The sequence below is a fragment of the Centruroides vittatus genome, unplaced genomic scaffold (genome assembly GCF_030686945.1).
Source record: "Centruroides vittatus isolate TY-2023 unplaced genomic scaffold, ASM3068694v2 contig_349, whole genome shotgun sequence".
In the NCBI taxonomy this organism is placed as follows: domain Eukaryota; kingdom Metazoa; phylum Arthropoda; class Arachnida; order Scorpiones; family Buthidae; genus Centruroides; species Centruroides vittatus.
This window is the reverse complement of record NW_027122172.1, coordinates 269,221-290,799: the sequence shown is the minus strand read 5'-3', so window position 1 is coordinate 290,799 and position 21,579 is coordinate 269,221. Positions and strand designations below refer to the sequence as shown.

At 34.0% G+C, this 21,579-nt stretch overlaps 2 protein-coding genes and 1 long non-coding RNA gene across 4 annotated transcripts in view; 1 reads left to right on the top strand and 2 right to left on the bottom strand.

The window, feature by feature from the left end:
• LOC136974391 (cAMP-dependent protein kinase type II regulatory subunit-like) overlaps positions 1-12,243 on the bottom strand; it is a 30,321-nt gene extending 18,078 nt beyond the window's left edge. The window contains exon 1 of one of the 2 annotated variants that reach the window (XM_067269253.1): positions 11,872-12,243. In XM_067269253.1, the coding sequence (XP_067125354.1) occupies positions 11,872-12,091 (220 nt within the window). In that variant the 5' untranslated portion in view covers positions 12,092-12,243. Of the gene's footprint in view, positions 1-9,978; positions 10,288-11,871 lie in introns of those variants that run through there. The other variant, XM_067269254.1, reaches the window with a different exon arrangement.
• Positions 10,158-13,380, top strand: LOC136974397 (uncharacterized). The gene is made up of 2 exons (XR_010880631.1): positions 10,158-10,382; positions 13,146-13,380. It is a non-coding gene; the product is annotated as an uncharacterized lncRNA (long non-coding RNA).
• Positions 13,381-17,179: 3,799 nt separating this feature from the next.
• Positions 17,180-21,271, bottom strand: LOC136974458 (uncharacterized). Its single transcript, XM_067269369.1, has 4 exons — positions 20,872-21,271; positions 18,419-18,522; positions 18,252-18,298; positions 17,180-18,170 (listed from the first exon to the last, which is right to left on the bottom strand). Exons 2-4 carry the CDS (start codon positions 18,438-18,440, stop codon positions 17,577-17,579), a joined length of 663 nt encoding a protein of 220 aa, XP_067125470.1. The 5' UTR covers positions 18,441-18,522; positions 20,872-21,271; the 3' UTR covers positions 17,180-17,576.
• Positions 21,272-21,579: the final 308 nt, after the last annotated feature.

Genomic DNA, 21,579 nt, shown 5'->3' with positions numbered 1-21,579 from the left:
AATTTAAACTCGGACCGGCTCAATTCGGTCCTCACAAATAGATACGGAAACCTTAGGGGTAGGAGGTTCCGTTAGCGATGCAAACCAGAAGTGGCGTTATTTCGATTCAAAAATTTTCCCGAGAGGTGTTAAATAGACCGGCGGTGGGCAACCGGTGGTCCCGGGAGAGATTTGGACGTTGATCAACCGAAGGTTACCCGAAGTATTACGAAAGAAATGCAAAATGCTTAGTTGCTTTCTTTCACTCGTTGGGCTTTTTTATTCCAATATAAAACCAAATTCGAAGCGACTATTATCAATAAATAATATTGCGAGTGCGATGGTCGTCTGTGGTGGAAAAGTGCAAAGAATCCATAAACTTATTTCAGACAAGCAGCGACGAACTTTAGGCTCGCCTTAATTTGTTATAATTAAACCAGCCAGTTTCGTATTAATGCTGTAAAACTGAACTTTTCTGATCTTTATTCTACAGATTTTGAATCGTTTAAAAATTCACGATAGTGGTCCCCGAGGTCAGAAAGGTCGCGGGCCGCCGAAATAGACGACTGGCAGGACTCCGTGGCTGACGGAAAAGTATGACGCGCAGGGGCGAGAGACCAATTTCGAGGGAAAGCGTATATTTTAAATTAAAATGAAAAATTGCAGCCCGGCATTGTGACGATGTCGCAATAAATAATTGATCGTTTATATTCAAACTTCGTATCGATTTAGCAGAAACTTATATTTAGAATTTTACCACCGCGATAAAGCAATTTTTTTACTCTTTCTGCCTTGTGGTCACCGAGAAGTCCTTTTATCCACCCACATCACGAGTCGGAGGCAGTCGGATGGCGAGGGGATAGTCCTTAAACATAAATCGGGCGTGGGGTTGCGGGTCTGCATCTGACCGCTGCAATAAAATTAGTTACGTCGAAACCTCGTACCACTCGGTAGAACGAGCCATATTTAAACGTCGCATCAAAACTTTGGCGCAGGATTCGAATTCACACGGCCCTATATACGCCCGCGAGTTACTTAACCCGTAATTCCATACGTACAATAGTATTTAACAGCATTCAAATTGATAACGTAAAGAATTAAACAGAAGCGTACAAACGTAAATACATATAGATTAATTTATTGACTTTTTTTACTATTTATAGATGAAATCGGTATAAAACATATAGTACAGACCTATTATATTTTAAACCAAAATGCACCAAAGACATTACTTTTATCTAAATTATTCGTGAAAAATATTGAGAAAAGAATTGTATTAATTCATTTATACAACGTATAAATGTATATATTTTTTAACGTCGAAATTCTCGAGAGTCAACATACTGGAAACGTGTGTACCACTTACTTAATAACAGCCAAATACAGATAAAGAGGTCGACGGACGAAAGTTGGCTGGGATCAAAGATATTTTAAAAGAATTACATTTTATATATAAAAAACGCATTAAAGTAGCTCCCGAGTCGAATAATTTATAAACACGGTTAATTATTCTAAATATAGGCCTAATTAATGTTTGAACGCCGAAACGCGTGTAAACTTCAAATACAAAATTAAATTATAAATAAATATAAGCGCAGCTGCGTATATTTAACCTACTTTCATTTAAAGGAAAATGCGTGTATACAAAGTAGTGGCACTATCTACTTAACTAGGATAAACCGTATTTAAAAAAATAAAATAAAAAGAACAAAAACTACGAGCCGTTCGAGTATTACGACAGCAAAAATTTGCCCTTTTTTATCTTCCTCTTCCCCTAATCAGAAATCGAAGGATGACGTCATCGGGGCAGTTAAAAACCACTGGAAAACACCCGCGAATTACGGCGCAATCCCAAGCCCTCCCTCTCCTATTGTCGGCTGTAGTCGGATACAAACCCATCCCCCTTCTGGTAAATTTCTGACGTAATATTCGAACGGTCCCTAACGGACAACCGGAAAAAAAATCCCAACGGTCGTCTACGAAAAAACTTCGTATCGCTGGTGTTTATCAAACGTTAACTAAACAAAGAAACCGTACACCTACCAATAGATTAGGGACGATAATTTGGAATCGTCTATCGATTTTGCCGACTGTTTACTAATTAACGCGGCGTAATATAGCGATTAAAAACAACTCCGACCCACATTTACTAGCTTCTACTATTTATAATCCTACACGATTCGTAAGTGTCGAGAGTTTACATTTATCGGAATGTGGTAGGGACTTAAGTCCACCGACTGGCCGAGTACGGGCGATAACGTTTCTAGTAAAGTAAATATTGTATAACGTCTAAATAGCTTAAAGCTTTTATCGACGTTAAAAGCGGGTCTTTCGATAATTAACTCCCATAAAATTTCCACATTTAAAAAGAAAAGTATCAGAGGCGTCGGTTTTCTTCCACAAAAATTGTGTACCGTACATTTTAAAAAAATACAATTTTCTCTTTCGAAACGAATAAAAGGCAGTTTGCAGTTTGAAAATATCGGATTTCGCCCGTAAGTAATAGAAATAAAAAGGAATTTTAACTCGAAACGATTCGTAGCTTTTTAAAATTGCGATTTCTTTTTTATGTGTTTGAAAAATGAAAAGGCGAGAGGTTTCGGGTTGGTAAATTGCAAATTCGAGAAGAAGCAATGGCAAACCAGACTTTAAAGAAGTAAATAAAAAATTTGTAATTTTGAAATTTTTTTGAATACGCTAATGCGATAAAGTATTTTGTAATAGTTTGCAATCGTATTATTGATTTGTAAATATTAAACTTTGTCTCGATGAAAATATTTATACAAACCTAGATTTGTTGTAACGATTTCGGGTCTAAGAAACTGGCTGGACAAACAAATTACGTAACCGACACGGTGGCGCTAAAGGCGATTTAACACCCTTTTAAAACGCATTTTCTAAGAAATTCTTTTATCGTCCGCACTTTTTGATCCGCGAAATCTGACACTGATGAGTCATTGTTTACACAGCTGGATGACCTTGAGAACAGCTGGTGTCGTCTTTCGCGGGACATTCTCATGAAACTCTCGGGAGGAGAAGGGTAAAAAGTAGGGTGAATACTAGATGGTGGTATATTTCTAAATATTTTTTTTAATTACGATTTTAATTGATATTTCCGACCCCCCCGACTTAATTAAACGTAATTATAAAAAAATCTATTAATTAAAAAAATTAAAAAACTATTGGATGTTGTTTTTGACATCAGAAAATAGCTTTAAATAACTTTACCGAAGTAAAATCGACGCACTAGAAGTTTAGAAGGATGAATGAAGTTCCAGAAAAAAATCCCATAAAAAAACAATTAAGCGTTAATTACGGTCATTAAAGGTTAATTAAAATCGCAATAAAATTTTTTCGCGCGGGTAAAAATTTTTCAAAAAATTTGGAGACTTAGAAAACATTCCAAAGATCAAAAAATTTTTTTCCGGGTCCCAAAGTACCGTTTTTTTGTAAAGCTATAAAATTTTTCCCGAGTATCTCGGGTTTGGATACGTCTATGCAACGTATTATGGATCTGTAAGGATATTAAACTTTGTCTCGATGAAAATATTTATACAAACCTAGATTTGTTGTAACGATTTCGGGTCTAAGAAACTGGCTGGACAAACAAATTACGTAACCGACACGGTGGCGCTAAAGGCGATTTAACACCCTTTTAAAACGCATTTTCTAAGAAATTCTTTTATCGTCCGCACTTTTTGATGCGGATTTATTTTCTTAATATAAAGTTATAGTTACAATTACTAAATCCATCTCGGCTCGGCGCTCGATTCTATTAATTACGGCCGGTTAATTTTAGAAACTACTCGTAAAATTATATTATTATATAAATATTTATATAATTACGTACGTAAATATCTTATTTATTGTTAAAAATTAAACTAAATTAATATTAAATTTTTTCAAAAACTCTTTAAAATCGATAAATTTTTTGAAATTACGTGATTAATATTTTTTAAATACAAGATTTAGCAAACAATTTCGTAAAATCGTATTTTTGTAATAAAATTATTTATTTGTCGTCGTAATAATGACGTTCTTACGTTTTAGTAACAGAATTATGTAAATAAAACGAATAATTTCCAAAAAATTGCTTAGAAATAATTGTTTAATCAAAGATAATTTTAAAAATTTTATCGATAAATTTTTAGAGATATTTCCACGTTTTAATCCAGATAAAACGAGGCGAAACGGCGAAAACTCGTGTAAAAACGTAAAAAATGGCACGAAACGTATATAAAGTTCCTTGGGAATTCTTCTTACAAAGAACTACTTCGCACGTCCTTCTTAAGCTGCCGAATACGAGTTTTCGCTGTTACTTTTTAACTCGTAGGTCACGTTTTGTTTCGGTTTTCCGTTATTTATTTGAATCGCATTCCCCTTCGTTCTTCCCGCATTATTAAAATTTTAATCATTTATTTATATATTTTTATTTTTAGCAGTGGTTTTGCGTCCTCCAAAAATATGCATTTTTTAAAACTTTTCTTTTGTTATCGAAACAAAAGACGTCGAAGCGTAACAGAATTTACAGATTCGATAATCTGAAAAATGAAGAAATATCGTAAAGAACACTTTTATCCGTTACATTTTTAACTTTTCGTTATAACTAGAAAAAAGTTGTTTAGAATTAAACTAACGATTTTCTAATTTCCCATTTCCAAAATATACTTTAGACATTTTCTTCGGTCTATTGATTTTTTAAACGTAATATCTAAAAAATGATAAAGTTTTTCTCGCAAACTTCTTCGGAAACCGTTTGACCGATCGAATTTTTATTTTTATTTTTTCTGAAATTTTCAAAATTCCAACTCTTAAAAATGCATATTTGTAGAATAGAAAGAAATGGTTCCCGACTTATTTCCGTCGGGAACCCTTTTGGCCTTAATAAAAAACGTTGGAACCCGGCGGGAATCGACCGATCGAAGCCCACTAGATAACCACTTTACGCGGAAACCGAAACTAAACCTATAGAACCACAATTAACAATAAAATCAGAACGACCGAAAATTAAAACAATGTTTTCGAAAACCATTTAAAAGTTGTTTCGAAATTTTTAATTGTAAATCAAATTTATTTTTAAACTCACGTTGTTTTTGCGCAGCCGTGACAGAACATTTTGCATTTTATGTATATGTTGCAGTCAAAACCAGTTTTTAGTTAGAACGCGTTTTAACTAGTCGAAACTAGTTTATACTGGACGTCTTGTTAAAACCCGTTTTGTCTAGTTAAAACTAGTTTTAACTCAAATTCATTTTTGACGAGCAGTAAATTCTAGTTTTAATTCTAGGTTTTGTCTAGTTAATTTACTGCTGTACGTGTTTTGATTTTAGATAAAATTAGTTTTAACGTTAGTTAAAACTAATTTTAGCTACATAAATATGTTTGGGAGAAATAAATAGAGTTATGTGTAGTGATTCGGGGAAAGATGCCTAACATTTTGCTTACGAAGGACATTATAGCGATAATTCGGGTTTTGGAGGCCTCTAACGAAAATATCACATTCTCGAGCATGTTTTTCAAATAAAACTTTGGAGTATATGAAAAATAATTGTATACAGGTATACCTCGAGTTACGTCGTTTCGAGTTACGTCGTAACTACACCAGTAAATTCGACTTACGTCGCCTCTCCCGGGTCCAATTACCGACGTACGGCGAGGAATACCTGTATTGTGTTCGCAACGACGACTTTTTTACTGTTCGGCATTTTAGGCATCTCACCCCGTGTATCCGGGTGAGATGCCAAATGCCATTCGGGTAAGATAACAAATATAATTGCATAAAATTAATTTTCGAATATCTTAACCAAATTTAATTTATTGCCTACGTAGTACAAAGTACTTCGCGATAAGTATAACGGCGCAGTATAAGTATTGTTAAGTTTCCGCCGGTTCTAACGCGCTCTATAACTAGCCGAAAGCTTTTTTCGGTCCAAAAGCCTTTTTGAGAAGTCCTTATATAATTTCTACGCGTATCCTGCAATAAAACGACGAAACAAAAATTTATTAAAAGTAGGCGTGTTACCCCGAGAAAAACGTGGCATCTTTCCCATTTGTCGGGGTGAGACGCTTAGTGGAGTAGTCACGTGTTCTAGCGTGTCCGAACGGGATGGGCGGTAGCCGACAATGGAAACTTTAGAACCTTAACTACGTCACGCATTAATTGTTTTTCGTAATTTTTAATAAATTCTATTTGAACTTTTAGTTTTAAAACGATTCTAGAAACATTTCGCGACAAAAGCTTCGTTCTTATCTCGCTTTTATTCTTCTCGGACGTAGAAAACGAGGTAACGGTAGCCAACTACGGCTTTCCGCACTCGATATTGGCCCAACGATTCGTCGTACAAACACGTGACAATATCTGACGTCACCGTTTGAAAATATCAAAAAGTAGGCATCTTCCCCCGAATCACTCTGTATGTTGCAGTCAAAACCCGTTTTCAGTTAGAACGCGTTTTAACTAGTTGAAACTAGTTTATACTGGATGTCTTGTTAAAACTCGTTTTGTGTAGTTAAAACTAGAATTTACTGCTAGTCAAATCTGGTATAAACTAGTTTCAACTAGTTAAAACGCGTTCTAACTGAAAACGTGTTTTGACTGTAACATATACACAGAAAGATTTAACAATTGCATTTTTATTTATATGTTGGATGGTTTTAAGGTTGTGATTTTCTAGCTTTAGTCTATGTTTTACTGTTTTCGTGGTTTCCATTACCTCGTCTGCATCGGAACATTCGTACCTCACCGACGACAGATTTTATTGTGGAATTCCAAATTTTTATTGTCGGAACACGAGTTGGAAACCCCCGGACTAGAAAATAGGATCTACAACTTTTAATTTCATCGTAGAATGGTCCAAAAACTTATGTTTTCTGGGAAATTTAATTAATAATCTCGCAATCGTAGCGCAATCGATAAATTTTATAATTTTTAAAGTTGCAAAATGATTTTGCAACATTTGAAAATAAGTATTGACATTGGTAAAAGAAAAAAAAGTCATTCCAGCTTGAAAAAATTGTTAGAAAATTTCATTTGTTTTTTTATAAATAAGTGAACTTTTATCTCCCAAAATGCATCGGTTCGAGTCACGAAGGTGGAAAGATTGACATAATTTGTCTGCATCTTTAAATGAAAAATGTTAATAAATAAATATCGAAAATGTAATTTTTTTCTCGTAAATGTTACTAGGAAATAATAAAATGCCAAAAAGCTTTTGCGTAAATTTGTAAGGCGGGTTTCTTATTTGAAATACTTTTACGAGAAATTTCAACTTTCAATCTTCTTTTGTAAAAGTTTCGAATCTTCGGCCGTATTATTTAAAGATTTGTTTCGGGAATGTTCCACACTTTTTCAAAAAAGTCCTACATTTTTGTTTTTCCAGCCATTGTTAACCAACATTGTTTTTAATACCGCTTTTTCCGAAATTTCTACGTTTTTTAAAGCGAAAACTTGCAAAATTTTCGGCTGCCGAAGCTCTTTTTATCAGATTTTCGTGGAACCTTTCCGAGTAGCGGACTCTTCCCCGCCAAACTTTTAAGCGATTTAAATTCCCCTCTACCGTAATTTTCACAAAATACCGCCGTATAATAACAATAGGTGAAATTGCTCCGGATATTTATTACAAATTTATAAATGATAAATCGCTGCTATACTCGGTCGATCATTCGTACACGTCCAAGTATTATGGTGAAAAATAATTATTCTATCGCACGCCTTACGATTCTAGACAAATATACATAAAACAGCGTACGAATTTAATTAATAATTAATTTTAAAAATAAAAATACGTAAACAACTTTTGAATTTTTCGTTTCTTAAATTATATTTCCTCACATTTTTCTTTAATTTCGAAATATATTTTTATAATTAAAATGATAATAACAAAATTAATTTGTAATTTACCGAAAGTATTTCGTATAAATGTATATCATTTTTGTATATTTCGAATGTTTTTATTGGCGTTTCACAAAAATGCGAGTTATAAAACTTTGTACGAAAAAATACGGTCGGTTTGTATAAATTTTTTATGTAGGCCTATAGTTAAAGTTTAACCGAATTTCGTACGCGAGTCTGCGCTTATATATTTTGTGGCTCCGCCAATTTGTGCCGTATTTAAACCGGGCCCGGCCAACCCGCGGCCGGTCACGTTAAATTGCGCGACCCGCTAAGCGAAATTATATATTTTTTAAAACTTTCGTTTGCCGTTACGCGTATACCAAAACAATTAAATAAATGAAAATTTGCCCGTGTCGTCGTTATAACGCGCGAGTGCGAGGACCGACTCTCGGTATAACGATAAAACCTTATTCATTTCGTATTTGTTTTACTTTTTTAAAAGCGCGTTTGCCTAAATTGTGGCCCGCCGTAATGTTACCCGCGATCGAAGTGGCCCGCCAAACAATTTGGGTTGGCCGGGCCCGATTTAAACTGCGATTTATACAAATCCGTATAAACTCTAAGCAAAAATTTAGACAAAATATGCCTGATTTTTATATAAATTTACACGTAAATATTTTAAAACAAACAATAAACACGTACAGTACAAAGTTTAAGATTAAAAAACTGAGTAAAATTTTAAATTTATCAATTTAAAAAATTTGCCAATTACATTTTTACCGTCGAAACTTAACCGAAAATGAGCTTATTTAATATATTTAAAAGATTGTAAAGCAAAAACTGTGGAAATGAATTTAATAAATATAAATTATTTCAAAATGGTAATTAATATCGCGTATAAGGTGCGCTATTCTTAATATGGACAGAGTAAAATTGAATTAACTTTTTAAAATATCTACATTTATCGTCGATATTTATTTGACTTTTTAGCCTTTGTACATTTCAGAAATATCAAAAAAATAACCTTGAGCTCTCTTCTGGCATTCTTAAGTTTCGTAGTAACCGAGATAAAATGCACTTTAAACAATAATTTTGAAATTTTAAATCCTATTTTCTATATTAAAATTTTAAAAAGTAAATAAATATACATCTAAGAAAAGAGAGGACGTTTTAAATTTAATAGCACTTATCGCCATAGTTTTAAATAGTAATTTTGAATTTTTAATTAATTTTATTCATTTAAAACACGATTTAAAGACTAAAGAAAAGTTATATTTTATTATTTTTTAATTGATTTTTTACAACTTTTTTTTTATAAAGTATAGGCTAATGTGTAGGCATTCTTGACATAATTTACGTTTAAAACTTTATATTTAAAAACTTTGATTTGTATAATTAGAAATTATGTCAAAATAAATATATTATACTATAAATGTGATTACAATAGTTTTAAATACAGCAGTAAAAAGTGATAATAGTGACGGTAAAGATGTGTTTTGTACGTGTATCTACTGCTATTTTGTACATAAATCAACAATTTTTTAAGGAAATAATTTAACTACTGTACTGAATAACTGTTACACTATACATTATATGCCCTAATCTATCTTTTTATTAATGCGAAGGGCGTAAAAATGCCTCGAAAGAAAAGTAGGTTATTTAACACTTTTACTTACGCACTTACCTAACGGTAAGTGCGTAAGTAAAAGTGAAAAAAAATTTTTTTCGGTCAAACAATATAGCGATATAACTGTTATACTATTTATTATATGATATTATACTGTTAAATCGGTAGAGAGAGCAAAATTGATCGGAAGAAAAACCAAGAAGCGTGTCATTTAACGGCTTTTAGCTGTCTGTCTCCCAGTTTACCGTACAGTACGTGTAAAACGTCGTTTTGTCGGCAATATGTTCTATTATATTACGACTGTTACGATATAAACTAAAATTGCTAAATTAAGAATTTTTAATCGTACGAAGAGGAAAAATACTTTAAAAAATTTTATCGATCGGCATCTACGTACACGGCATAACTTTTTGTTTACTTTGTAATAAGTTATAATGTAAACTATAACGGCTACATTATACTGTTATAACTGCGAAGAACATAAAAAGTAAATTCTCTTACGCGTATATAAATCAATGTTTTAGTATAGAAACACTACCTGATTCTTCTTGTTGCGCTTCATTTCCATTAACGTAATCGTTGATTTTATTTTCGTAAAGGCAACTGTGATCGAGTTCGTAACGTCTGGCGTGTCTCTTAAATAACCTTTTCATGATAACACCCTTCAAACAACAATCCCCGTCGGAGGAGCAGCGGCAAATGCGCTTCATGTGATCGTTCGAATACGTAACGCAATGCACAATGATAAAGCTGATACTGGACTATCGCTTCTGGTTTCGATTAACTAGGGCAATTACTGATAAACCAATCGGGAAAAAAACCAGGAATAAAAGAAACAGCGCTTGGCGCAACTATTTTTCGAACGGGAAACAATGTTAAAGTGCGCTCGTTTTACAGAAATGAAATGCAACCGACCGGAAAACGAAAAGTGAAAGCTGATTGGTTTGTTCCTTTGAATTTTTCAATTATTTTCCTGTTTTTATTTCATTTTTTGCCTATGTTTATTTTCAATATATGTATGTGCTACGGAAAACATGGATATGTAGCCTACTTATAGACTATAGCACACCTATAAAGACGTACAGTACATATGATTTTCGGCAGTGAATATGAAGTCTTAAGAGGGTATATACAGTACTGTGTATACGATCTATACGATACAATACATAGCCTGTGCGTATACAATCTATACATATAGGCTATACTATTTATGAGCGCGATCATTAAGCAGTTGTGTTAGCATATATCTTATATAGATTGTAAATTTATGCACACGTCACGAAACGTTTATGTGTCGGGAAAACAGTACATTCATTGCGAAGGCATCTATTGATTTTCGGAATGAACTCAAACAGGAAACGGTCGTCCCGCTGCTCGTTCTCTACGAGCGACGCCACTAAATACATCTCTCGAATATAATAATAGATAAACCGACAACGCTATGTTTATTATAGCCTAAAAGCAAAGATACATCTTAAACATTCTTTACATTTTTGGTTCTGTGTGTTTATTTAGGCTATTGTTTTGTAACCGGGAGAAGACCAACAACATCGTAATTTCGAGTGAAGCAGGTATTTTCGTGTGTTCTAAACAATATTTAAATTGTTTAGAGAGTACACGTGTGTACGTGTTTTATACGAATTCGTACGTATGTACGGTACGTGTGCATATAGCTATAAATTGAAGCGTGTAAGCATCCATATTGAAGCATTTAGAGGAGAAACACGAAGGGTTTGTAGGCATGTTAAGAGGAAATGTGTATACGTACAGTACATTCGGATATTAAAGATACATTTCTCTTCTGGTATTTAAGGATATGTATAGTTTGTACTGTACGTATGAATTTGTAAATGGGTGAATCGCACTTATACATCTATACTAATGCTATTAAACACACATTTTATCAAACTTTTAGCCCATTTAAGGTTTAATTAACGAATGCTTTATCCTTATAATTGCGTTTAATCGATATAAACATATCAGATTTCGTGTATTATTAGCCTAGATTTTCGTAGAAGTAATGGGTGAATAATGTTCCCAACACTTTCTACTCCATCATTGAAAGTAATCGATTAGCCGAGATATCGGAGGTATAAATTCCTATATAATCTTGCAAATTACCATTAAAAAGTTAAAAATAAACGTAAAAAATGTAATTAAATTTAAAAAAGCCACAGTGTAATACGCAAGATTTATTTATTTTTTACAAATTACGAACGACGATTCGACGCGATAAGCATATTTTCCGCGTATCTAAACACATAAATTGTATATAAAGCGAGGGAAAAAATTCGTAAACAACAATGCGACTCCCTTCATTATCCAAATTTGCATCGATAGGAAGTAAAACATAAAATTTCTAAAGATACATCAGATTTTGTTATAAATTATACATAAATTTCTAAAAAATCGAGTTAAAAATAGCACTCACTCGGCATAGGTTCATCTTCGATATCGTCTTCGTCGACAGAATCGGTAACAGTGATAAATACTTGATGCCCAACGTTCTCTCTCCTGTTCGCTAGTAACTGATTGAAGTAATTTGCAGCATATTGTAAAATATCTGTAGGTTTCTCTACTAAAACATTAACTGTAAATTCTAATAATAAATCAGTTAGTTCGGGCGGAACTTGAGGAGTTTGAGTACTCATACTTCTTTCTGGATATAGTTTGACGCCCTGTAAACGGCTCACCCGCAGTGCACGTCTGGAAAAACCAACACCCCTATCCGTACGCAATGTAAGCTACCTGAAACGTCATTGGATTGACCACGTTAACTCTAGCTAAATATATATACGGGGATGTATATATACACAGACACGCACACACACGTACGAATATACGTAAAATACAGCCACTCATTGCACATAATACTCTATACATTTTTACGTTACGCAATATTACCCAGTTTCATTCTTAAATTGCCAACATCTTTATTACTTTAGTTTATAACTTAGCTCCTATACCTTATATTACTGTATAGGCTAATTACCGGAACCCAACATTTCGATTTTTTACATTTATAAGCGTACTACCTTATTTTACCTCTGGCCCAATATTTTCACTAGCTACATTTCTAGCCTAATACCTTTTATCAATTCATTCTATACCTTACCTTTACCCTATATTTCGTATTTGGTCAGGCGTTAATTTTACTAAAAATTACGCTTAAAGACACCCTACAGTTTTAATTATATTATTCTTTAAGTCGTAATGCCGTACGGCACTTCTTACTTTTTATTATTCGATAACCGCGTATTAACGGCTCTACCTCCCTTTATTACCGTATACTTCCTTATTAGAGCTACATATCCTAAATTCTCTCGCGCCTATATCCTTATTTTTTCCTTTACGTTTACCTATTTTATTCTTAATGCAGAAACAGAGTGGCGCTCCAATTTATTTCAACAGTCGGACGTATTTAACAACCGAGAGACGGTTCATTGTTAAACAACCGAACGGTTCGCCCTTTTAAATTTAACCGAGGTCATTTTAAATAAAACATTGAAAATTTTTAACATTTTAAATTGTTAATTAGCTTTACCGCTGGCAGACTAATAATAGTAATAACAATAACGATGTAATATATGGGAATTTTCAGTTTTTATAAAAATTTTACTGTCACTTATAATAAAACTGCCTTAATTAGAATATCTTAATTAAATATTCATTTACTTTTTATTCATTTATATCGTTTCTTTCCAGTAGATGGAGGCACCGTATCGAACGAATGTACGCCCGCGTTTCTTTTCTCAGCGCTCGAGAAGCGCTTTACAGCCAACACACGGAAACCGGTTTCTAATTGGTCGACACTGCCGGCGACGTCATTTCGCTACACTCCGGCTGCGTGAAGAAAGGCGGCCTATACGAATTATTTGAATTTAAATTTTTAGAAAAAACGGCCATTTCTTCTTAAATTAAACGTTTTTTTAAATTCGAATTTCGAATTAATGTCCATTCAAAAATCAAAATTTTTGAAATAATTTTTACGTAGTGTGAAAAACGTTTAATTAAAAATAATTAACGTTTTCTAAATTCGGCGTATATAAATGTGCGAAATTGATGGAGATTTTTGCTTTTTCTTCCTATTATTTTCATTTATAAACTTTTTCTAAAAAGAAAATCTTTATATACAAACAACCATCCGTTTTTTAAAGTGGCAATTTTTAAAATTCGTAAAGCTTTCTAAGTTACATTTAAATCTAAAAATAAATGCCAAAAATTTCTTACCGGTAAATTCTGTGCTTAGAGACGGAACGGATTAGGAGATTACTTTTAGTGGAAAATCCCGGTTTTTTGAATTAGGGGAAAAGAAGTTTTTTCGAGTGGATTTAAGCGTAAAATCCACTCGAAAAATTTTTCCGTTTCAAAAACGAGAGATTTCTCACCAAAACCGAGCCGCAGCTGTCCACTAAACACCTGGACATTCGATTCCGACCGCCGGGCCGGCGTGTTTCTGGACTACAAACGATTCGAAGAAGACCGAAGCCCACGCCGTTTCTTTCTTTCTTTATAACCGTATTAAACGATTGGCAATTATACAATTTACGGGAAAAACGATAAAAAAAACAATATATTTTTATTAAATTTCGGATAACGTCCGTCTAAAAAATTCTATAAAAATAAAAAACGGACTTTTTAAAAATTACTTGGTTAGTTTCTTTTCTTTGTGGACCGCGTGTCGACGCGTACGGAGACGTTTGTTTCGAAAATTTCATTCAAAAATTACAATAGATTTTCATTTTTAAATATTTAATTTAATTCGCATCGATTAAATTTTGGAATAGTTTAAAATGCTTTATATAGGCTATCTCTACAAATTAACTTTTTTAAATATATAAATTTAAATCGGTCTCTAAAGACAAAATTACCCGAAAACTTTTAGAGACTTTTTGTCGTTTCAAAGAAGTTTTCACATTTTCCAAAATATTAATTTTTAAAAATAAATTCGTAAATTTGATAGATATTATTTTTTAAAGAATCTTAATTTTTATCCTAAAAATTGTGATTTTTTTGACGGAATTTAATATAATAAAGTTGGATAAAACAGATTTTACAATATACCGAAATGTAAAACGCAAAAATAAGAAGGCGTAGGAACCGCCGCGCGTAAAATTTTAAAAAACGACGGATAGAATTTATTTAAGAATTAATTAAGTCGAGAAATGCGCAAAACTCGTTTCTTTTAAGATTTCCGCAGCCCTTAGCGGCGTAATCCCGTCCTCTTTTGTTTGTACCGGATTAGCGCGCCTTTAATACCAGGCCCGAGGACTTAAGTCGACGCCGCTACCGGTAAAACGATCCGAAACGCTTTTTCTACGCACTTGGAAAAAATTAGCGCCCGTGGCCGAAGACTTTAAATATAAATTCGTCGATAAACGTTTCGATTTTTAAAAAATATTTTCGAATAAAATTCGTCGTTTCGTAATGGAAAACCGTCTTTTCCGGATTTTCTTCTCCGGCCATTATTTATTAATATCTCCGTTTCCGATTGGTCGATATTTAAATTATCGATGACGCGTCTACGCTCCTAGCCAATAATTTGTAGTTTAACGTATTTAGTAATCGTTTAAATTTTCGGTGGTACGAAAGCGCTTCCGTCGGTTCGTCGGGTACGTTTGCCGCGGTGGCCTACGGTTTTATGGAAAATATAAGTAGAATTAATGGAAATTTCGGATTTAAATCGGAGAAATTGCCGAAAACTCGACGAAAAGAAAGACTGAAAGCTAACGAAAGAGAAAGGAAACGCGTGAAATTAATAAATTTGGCATTCGACGAGCTTAAGAAAATTCTAACCGGATCTTCCGTCGTTAATTCGCCGGTCGGAAAAATTTCCAAATTACAGATATTGAAATTCGCCATCGATTATATCGGATCTTTGCGGATCATAACGGAAAATCGACGGAATTCTCCTCGAAAATCTCGGGACGATCCGATAAGCCCGGACTTTTATACCGGTGAGTCTTTTTCCGTTTAAAAACGGCCGTCTTTTCGACCGAAAATCTCCGTCGGCCCGTCCGTCCGTTCCCGAGTCCTTACCGCCGACTATTAGCAAAATTCGCCATTTAATTTTTACATTTAGCGCTATAAAATATAAAATACGGCATTAATTTGGCGGTAAGAGGAAATAGTTTATTCTTTCCGTTTCCTTCGTACGTTCGTCGGTCTAAAATATTCCTTATAACATTTCTAAACGTTATAAAGCGGCAAAATCGCTTAAACGAGCCACTCCGAATTTAGGTATTAAAAAAATTGCGTCGTTTATTAAATAACTCGAATTAACACAAAAGTTTTAAAAATATTTAAACGTATTTAATTTTAATTCGGTGCAAATTTATTAGTCGTTATTCCAAAGAACCTAGAAATACATTTTTTAAGTCGATTTTATAGGCCCTTTGAAAATCGACGAATTTAAGTCGTTTCTAATATCAAATTTGTTAGGTATTTCCGGGCGGTTACGCTTTTTAAATATCCGAGCCTTCCCGGTCCGAGTCTCTAAACAATTTGATTTTTTTAAAATTTCGTATATCGCTCCACCGTTGTTTTTTTCTTACGTTTCGTTTAAATATTTTCGAAACTTAACCCAAAGCCGAGTTAAACGTATTTTTTACATCGGATTAGTATTACGGCGCTTTTTGAATAAATGTTTACGCGTATTTTTTGATTTTAGGCAATTCGAATGGATCTTTTTCGTTTCGTAATCATTCTCTGTCGTGGTCCGGAGAGAAACGAGAAGAAAAAAGTAAGACGGTCTTCGCCGCCATCTGGACTCCGGAAGGTCCGAACCGGGTCCGAACCGGCTCCAAACTCGCCTCGGTTAAAATCGGAACGAAGACTCCGGCTCGTTTCGAGTTCGACCCGGCTGCCGAGCGCCTATAAAAGGAATAAACCGAACTTTTATTAAAGCTTACGTGTTATTCGTCGTTGCCGGTTTCCTCCTCCCAGCCGACGATCGAAATATTAGAATTTTTCTCTTTCTCTTCCAATGTTTTCTCCGAGCGGGAGGAAGAATTTAAACGCGAAAGGAGTATTACCGGAGGGCGTCCGAGAATTTTCGAAAGAATGAGAAGCGTAATAATCCGAGATGCTCGAGAAAGACGCGAGTACGCCACCGGTCGAAAAGTCGTACGGGTGTCGGGGAAATGCGGGGTTACCGGCGTCCGAGACGTCCGAATGTTTCGGCAAACGTCTTCTTACCGTCTACCGAGCCGCAATTCTTAGTTTCGTAGCGCCGCTAAAACCGGACTATTAATTCGGTGCGTACGGTACGTTTGTGTACGGAATTAATCGTTCGGATGCGTTTCTAAGTATTTAAGAGCGCGCACTTTCGAGAAAATCGGCGTACGCCGTTCGGGAAGTACGTATTTCGGGGTAAACCGTTTAGAAGCGCTCCGAAGTACGTTAAACGATCGAAAAAACACGCTCTTTAGTATAACGAAGGAGCGAGTAGGCCCGAGTGGGCGAAACGGTGAAAATCGACGCCCGTCCTTTATCGTCCGGAATTTTGGTCATTTTCCGGCCAAATTTAATTAATTTTCGTCGAACGATCAAAATTATAAACTTTTAATAAAATTTCAACACGAAATAAACATTTTATACAAAAATCATTAAAAACATTTTGTATATTTACATTTCGAATCGACCTCTTCGAACGATATCGTTTTAAAAACGCTAAAATCCAAAAAAATCGTAAATATATTTATTAATTTGAAAATAAATATTTTAAAAAATTCCTCGAATATATTATTAATTCGCATAAATTTTAATCGCGTTTTTCGTATATTTTTTTGACTTTTTCTTGTGGCAAAAAACTGATTGTACTCGAAATTATCACAGAAAAATTAGCTCGAAAGTCGCGCTTTTAGAAATTTCGGCTCTTCCGGTCGTTTCGAAATTTACCTCTTTGTCGGGCGATTTTTTAGAAATTTGAGTGATTTTTTGCAAGTTTCGAATGCCGAATTCGTCCTTTTTAATAATTCGGCTCGTTTTTAAATTCTAAAAGAAACTCGAACAAATCGAATAGTTTACAGAATTTCGTCGATTTTTTCGGATTTTCTAAAAAAGCGATTTCGATTCGTAAGAAACAAAAGGACCGGTGTTTTAGAATTTCGGCCGGCGACTGGGCTTTTTTAATCCTCAACTCGTGATTCGAGTGATCTCGACGTCGGCCAGTTTTCTGTGTATCTCGTCCTCTCTTAATCTCTCCTCCTCCTCGTCCAAGAAGGACGCCGATTCTCGACAATCCACCAAACCGTAACGTTCGCAAACCAATTTTTTCTGATCGAAAACCGTACCGTTGCCGCACAGAAACATAATATCGATGACGCTGTTGTTTTCGCCGGGTGTACATATGTGAAACATCTGGCAATCCGTTTCCGCATCCGCGTAATAACCACCCAAACTCTTACCGATACACGAGAAATTGGTTTTTGGAAGGTTATGGTAAGAATAACTAGGGGGCTGCTGCCTACGAAATCTCTTAAGTTCGTAATTGTCGACGTTCCGACAACGGGCTATGTATTGTTGGCATTGTTGTTTCTCTTCGTTAAAGTACGTATCGTTCGGGCATTCGATTTTGTAACTTAACATCCTACCGTCGTTGTTAAGCAGACATTTGTAGTACATCCTGCACCCGCTTTGCACGTCGGCGTAGTTGTTGCCCGGCTGTTTGTCTCGACAAAAATTTAATTCGTGTTCCGAAAGCGCTCGAGCATCGTCCAAGAAAGACGTCTGAAACATCCAAAATATCTGCTATTTTTTCATTTTTTTAGAGAATTATTTTACAACTTTTTCTACAAAAAATATTCTTACCTTTATGAAATTCCAACCTTGAAAGATAAAGAGTAGACAGATAATTTCTACAGAAAAGAAACAAGAAAGAAACAAGGACGGTGAATTAAAGCGTACAAAACGTGTTTATGGTGTTTTTAGAATCGAGTTTTATTATATCTTTGTTCTAAAAAAGTTTTTATAAATACCTGTGAAATTTATAAGATTCATAACACTTTATTTTCTTCTTTGAAAAAAATCCAAAATATCTTCAACCAAATTCTCGTATCATAATTCTTGTTTCGTCGACATCCTGTGAAATAGAAATCGTCGTTTTTTTAGACCAAAACGACTTAACGAAAGCAGTTTTGAATATTAAATGTAACAGGTTTTGGTATTTAAATGACAATAATTTCGATAATGTAATTCGTTGTGTAACGAAAAATACCGCGTTGCATTTTCTAAACAATTCAAAAATTTTTTTAAAGAAAACTGGCAGCGCGTTTGTAACATCCCTAGACTGTTTTTTTCCTTAACAAAAACACGTACTACTCGCGACTGTATTGTCTTTCTTTAAATAGAAATGCTCTTAGCTCTCTCTGGTTTTATTGTCTTTTTTTTAAAAAACACTTGGTTACCTCTGACTATTTTTTATTTGAAAAAATACACAAATAAGGAATTAGGGTTAATGAGTAAGTGTATTTTAAAAAAGGCAATAGAACTACGTTTTTGTCTTTTTTAAAAAAGGTAGCAGAACTAGAGACTCTCGAGTGCACTTTTTATTAAAAAAAAAAACAAAAAATACAAATATCTGTGTCTCTGCTGTCTTTTTTAAATAAAAGCGCAACTGTACCTCCGAATACAAAAATGCACTTAACTATTCCCGGTTCTGTTGTTTTATTTTTTTTTGAATAAAAACGCACTTAGCTTTATTTCTAATTATTTTAAAAAATAAATAAATGTACAAATGAACTTAGTCACATTGTCTGTGGACCGGAAACATCGGACGTACGAATTGATTAGTCGCTGTCTTTTTCTTAATATCAAAAACTCGACTATCCCAGTTATCCCGCGTTTTCTTTAGTGAAAAACTCGATTTTCTATCCCGTCTCTAATAAAAATCTATTTTAACATAATAATTTCTAAGCTTTTCTTTGTGAAACCTTGACTATCCCCGTTGGCTTTTTTATTTTTAACGAAAAACGTGACCGTCTGTAGTCATCCAGTCATTATTTTATTAAAATAGCATTACTTTCTAATAGACAACACCGGACTACCTGTAAAGAATTCTCTATTATTCTTTACTAAAATATCATTATCTCGACCACTTCTTATCCCGACTTACCTTGTCTTTCGTAAAAACTTGATTATCCTAGACATCACGTGCGTTTTCTCCTATATAATTTAATTTGCCAAGTCCCTGTCTTTTCGGTAAAACATTGCGTTTTTTATACGCGACTATTCTTAATCGAGTCGTACCTCGTTGTCTATTCTCGCCCAATACAGATTGGACCTAGACGAACTAATGAATTCGGTCCCTTCTTTGGGAAGATTATAAGTATTAAAATTTAGTTCTTCGATGATTTCTGGCCCTTTAAAACTGCGCATCCTTCTAGTGCCTGGTTTATCTAAACCTAAAAACCATATTGTTCTCGTTAAACATTTAAATACCCTTAGTGTTTTCCCTCGCGAAATACAATTTACCCTAATTCAACACGTCGCTGTCCCTATCCCTATCCCTACTAATGTCCGTACTCTCACCAAATACGTAGGTTTCCCTATTGGTTTACCTTTTACTTTCACGAAATGCTCGACTATTCCTAGTCACCCTTTACTTTCACGACTACTAGTCATTCAACCTCTTCTCTCGTCATTTATTTACTCTCGACTATTCCTTATCGAACATTGGTCGAGTAAATGGCGCTCTACTTTCACAAAATGCTTATTTTGTGAAACTAAAGACTAATTGACTTAGAATAGCACGTGTTTGATAGAGAATAGTAACTAGTAGTAGTCAAGGATATTTGTGGGAGTAAAATAGCCTGACTGACTTGGGACGGGCACGTATTTGACGAGTGGAGGGTAGGCGATTCACAAAATGCTCGATTCTTCCTAGTCAATTACCCTTTACTCTCACAAAATCCTTGACTATTCCTAGTTACCTATCCTCTACTCTCGTCAAATACTTGACTATCTTTAGGCAAATGTCGTAGCCTTTCACTAATAAAACTAGGACTACTCACGTTTACTGTCATTTTTAGAAAATTCTTTGGCAATCTTAACGTGTCTTGCTAAAAAACCTCGATTATCCGAGTTACCTTTTGTCTTTTCCGTAGTAAGAATGCAAACTATCCTTAATCAGGAGTTACCGTTAACGAAAACCATGTATTTCCTTGCTCACGAAAACAACTTACTACTACTCGACAATAGAGTCAAACATACTGCACTAAAAATTGCGAGAAAAGACATTTTTCATCTAAAAATACAAAATTTGCTAGCAAAACTAGGAAAGTGAAATGATGTTACTCGTGACTACTTGCTGAATATTTTTTTACTCTCTTATCACAGATGAATTTTCGTATTTTAATCGAGTTTTTTTTTAATTATTAATCAGCCATTTCAATGAAATTCGTACGAAATACTTAAAGAAACACATACTTACTTTGATGTTTAAATTAAAGTTGGAATTTTTGTGCGTTGATTGGAACAATTTCACTAACAGTTGTGAGATTGTTTCGCAATGTAAGCAACCTTGCCACCTGAAAACTTGTAAAGTGGGTCACATCGCCTCCAGCAAAAATGACCAGAAATAAAAAAAAATAATTTCTTTAAATTAATGGAGGAAAATAGAAAAAAATTAGCGGTATTTTTCAAATATGGCTGACTAAAAATCACTTTTTTAATAAGAATAAAATGCACAAAATGTTAATTAAACGTCACAGTTAACAGACAAGCGGACCCATTTAAAATTTCAAAATTTTAATTTTCCCTGTGAAATTTTTAAAAACCCAATTTTAGTTTGTATTTATTTAATTTTGATTCGTGAGAGAATTAGTGAATTTTTTGAATTTCATATTCAAAAAGAAACAAAAATGTATTTTTGGAACTGGCAAAATTCCATTGCCACACCTTTAGCCTTGAACATCTTCCTGTAATTTCATTCACTCACTTCCTTTTTGGATGCTTCTGACTTGAAAGGCTACTTTTAAAAATTCTACAAAATTATCTTTATGTAATTTAAAACTAAAAAAACCCTTCAAGTTTCTGAAAAGCAATTTTTTTCCATTTAAAATTAGAATTAAAGTGTGTGAAAACTTCAAAAATGTCACTTCATCTCTCTTTCCCTTTCCAAAAAAACATATGGACTCAA

Bases quoted from the DNA above. Each gene is read 5' to 3' on its own strand.
- LOC136974458 (XM_067269369.1), bottom strand. From the start codon at position 18,440: ATGAATCTTATAAATTTCACAG. The intron at 18,299-18,418 runs GTATTTATAAAA...TCTTTTCTGTAG, and splicing joins GAATCTTATAAATTTCACAG to AAATTATCTGTCTACTCTTT. The intron at 18,171-18,251 runs GTAAGAATATTT...TGGATGTTTCAG, and splicing joins AAGGTTGGAATTTCATAAAG to ACGTCTTTCTTGGACGATGC.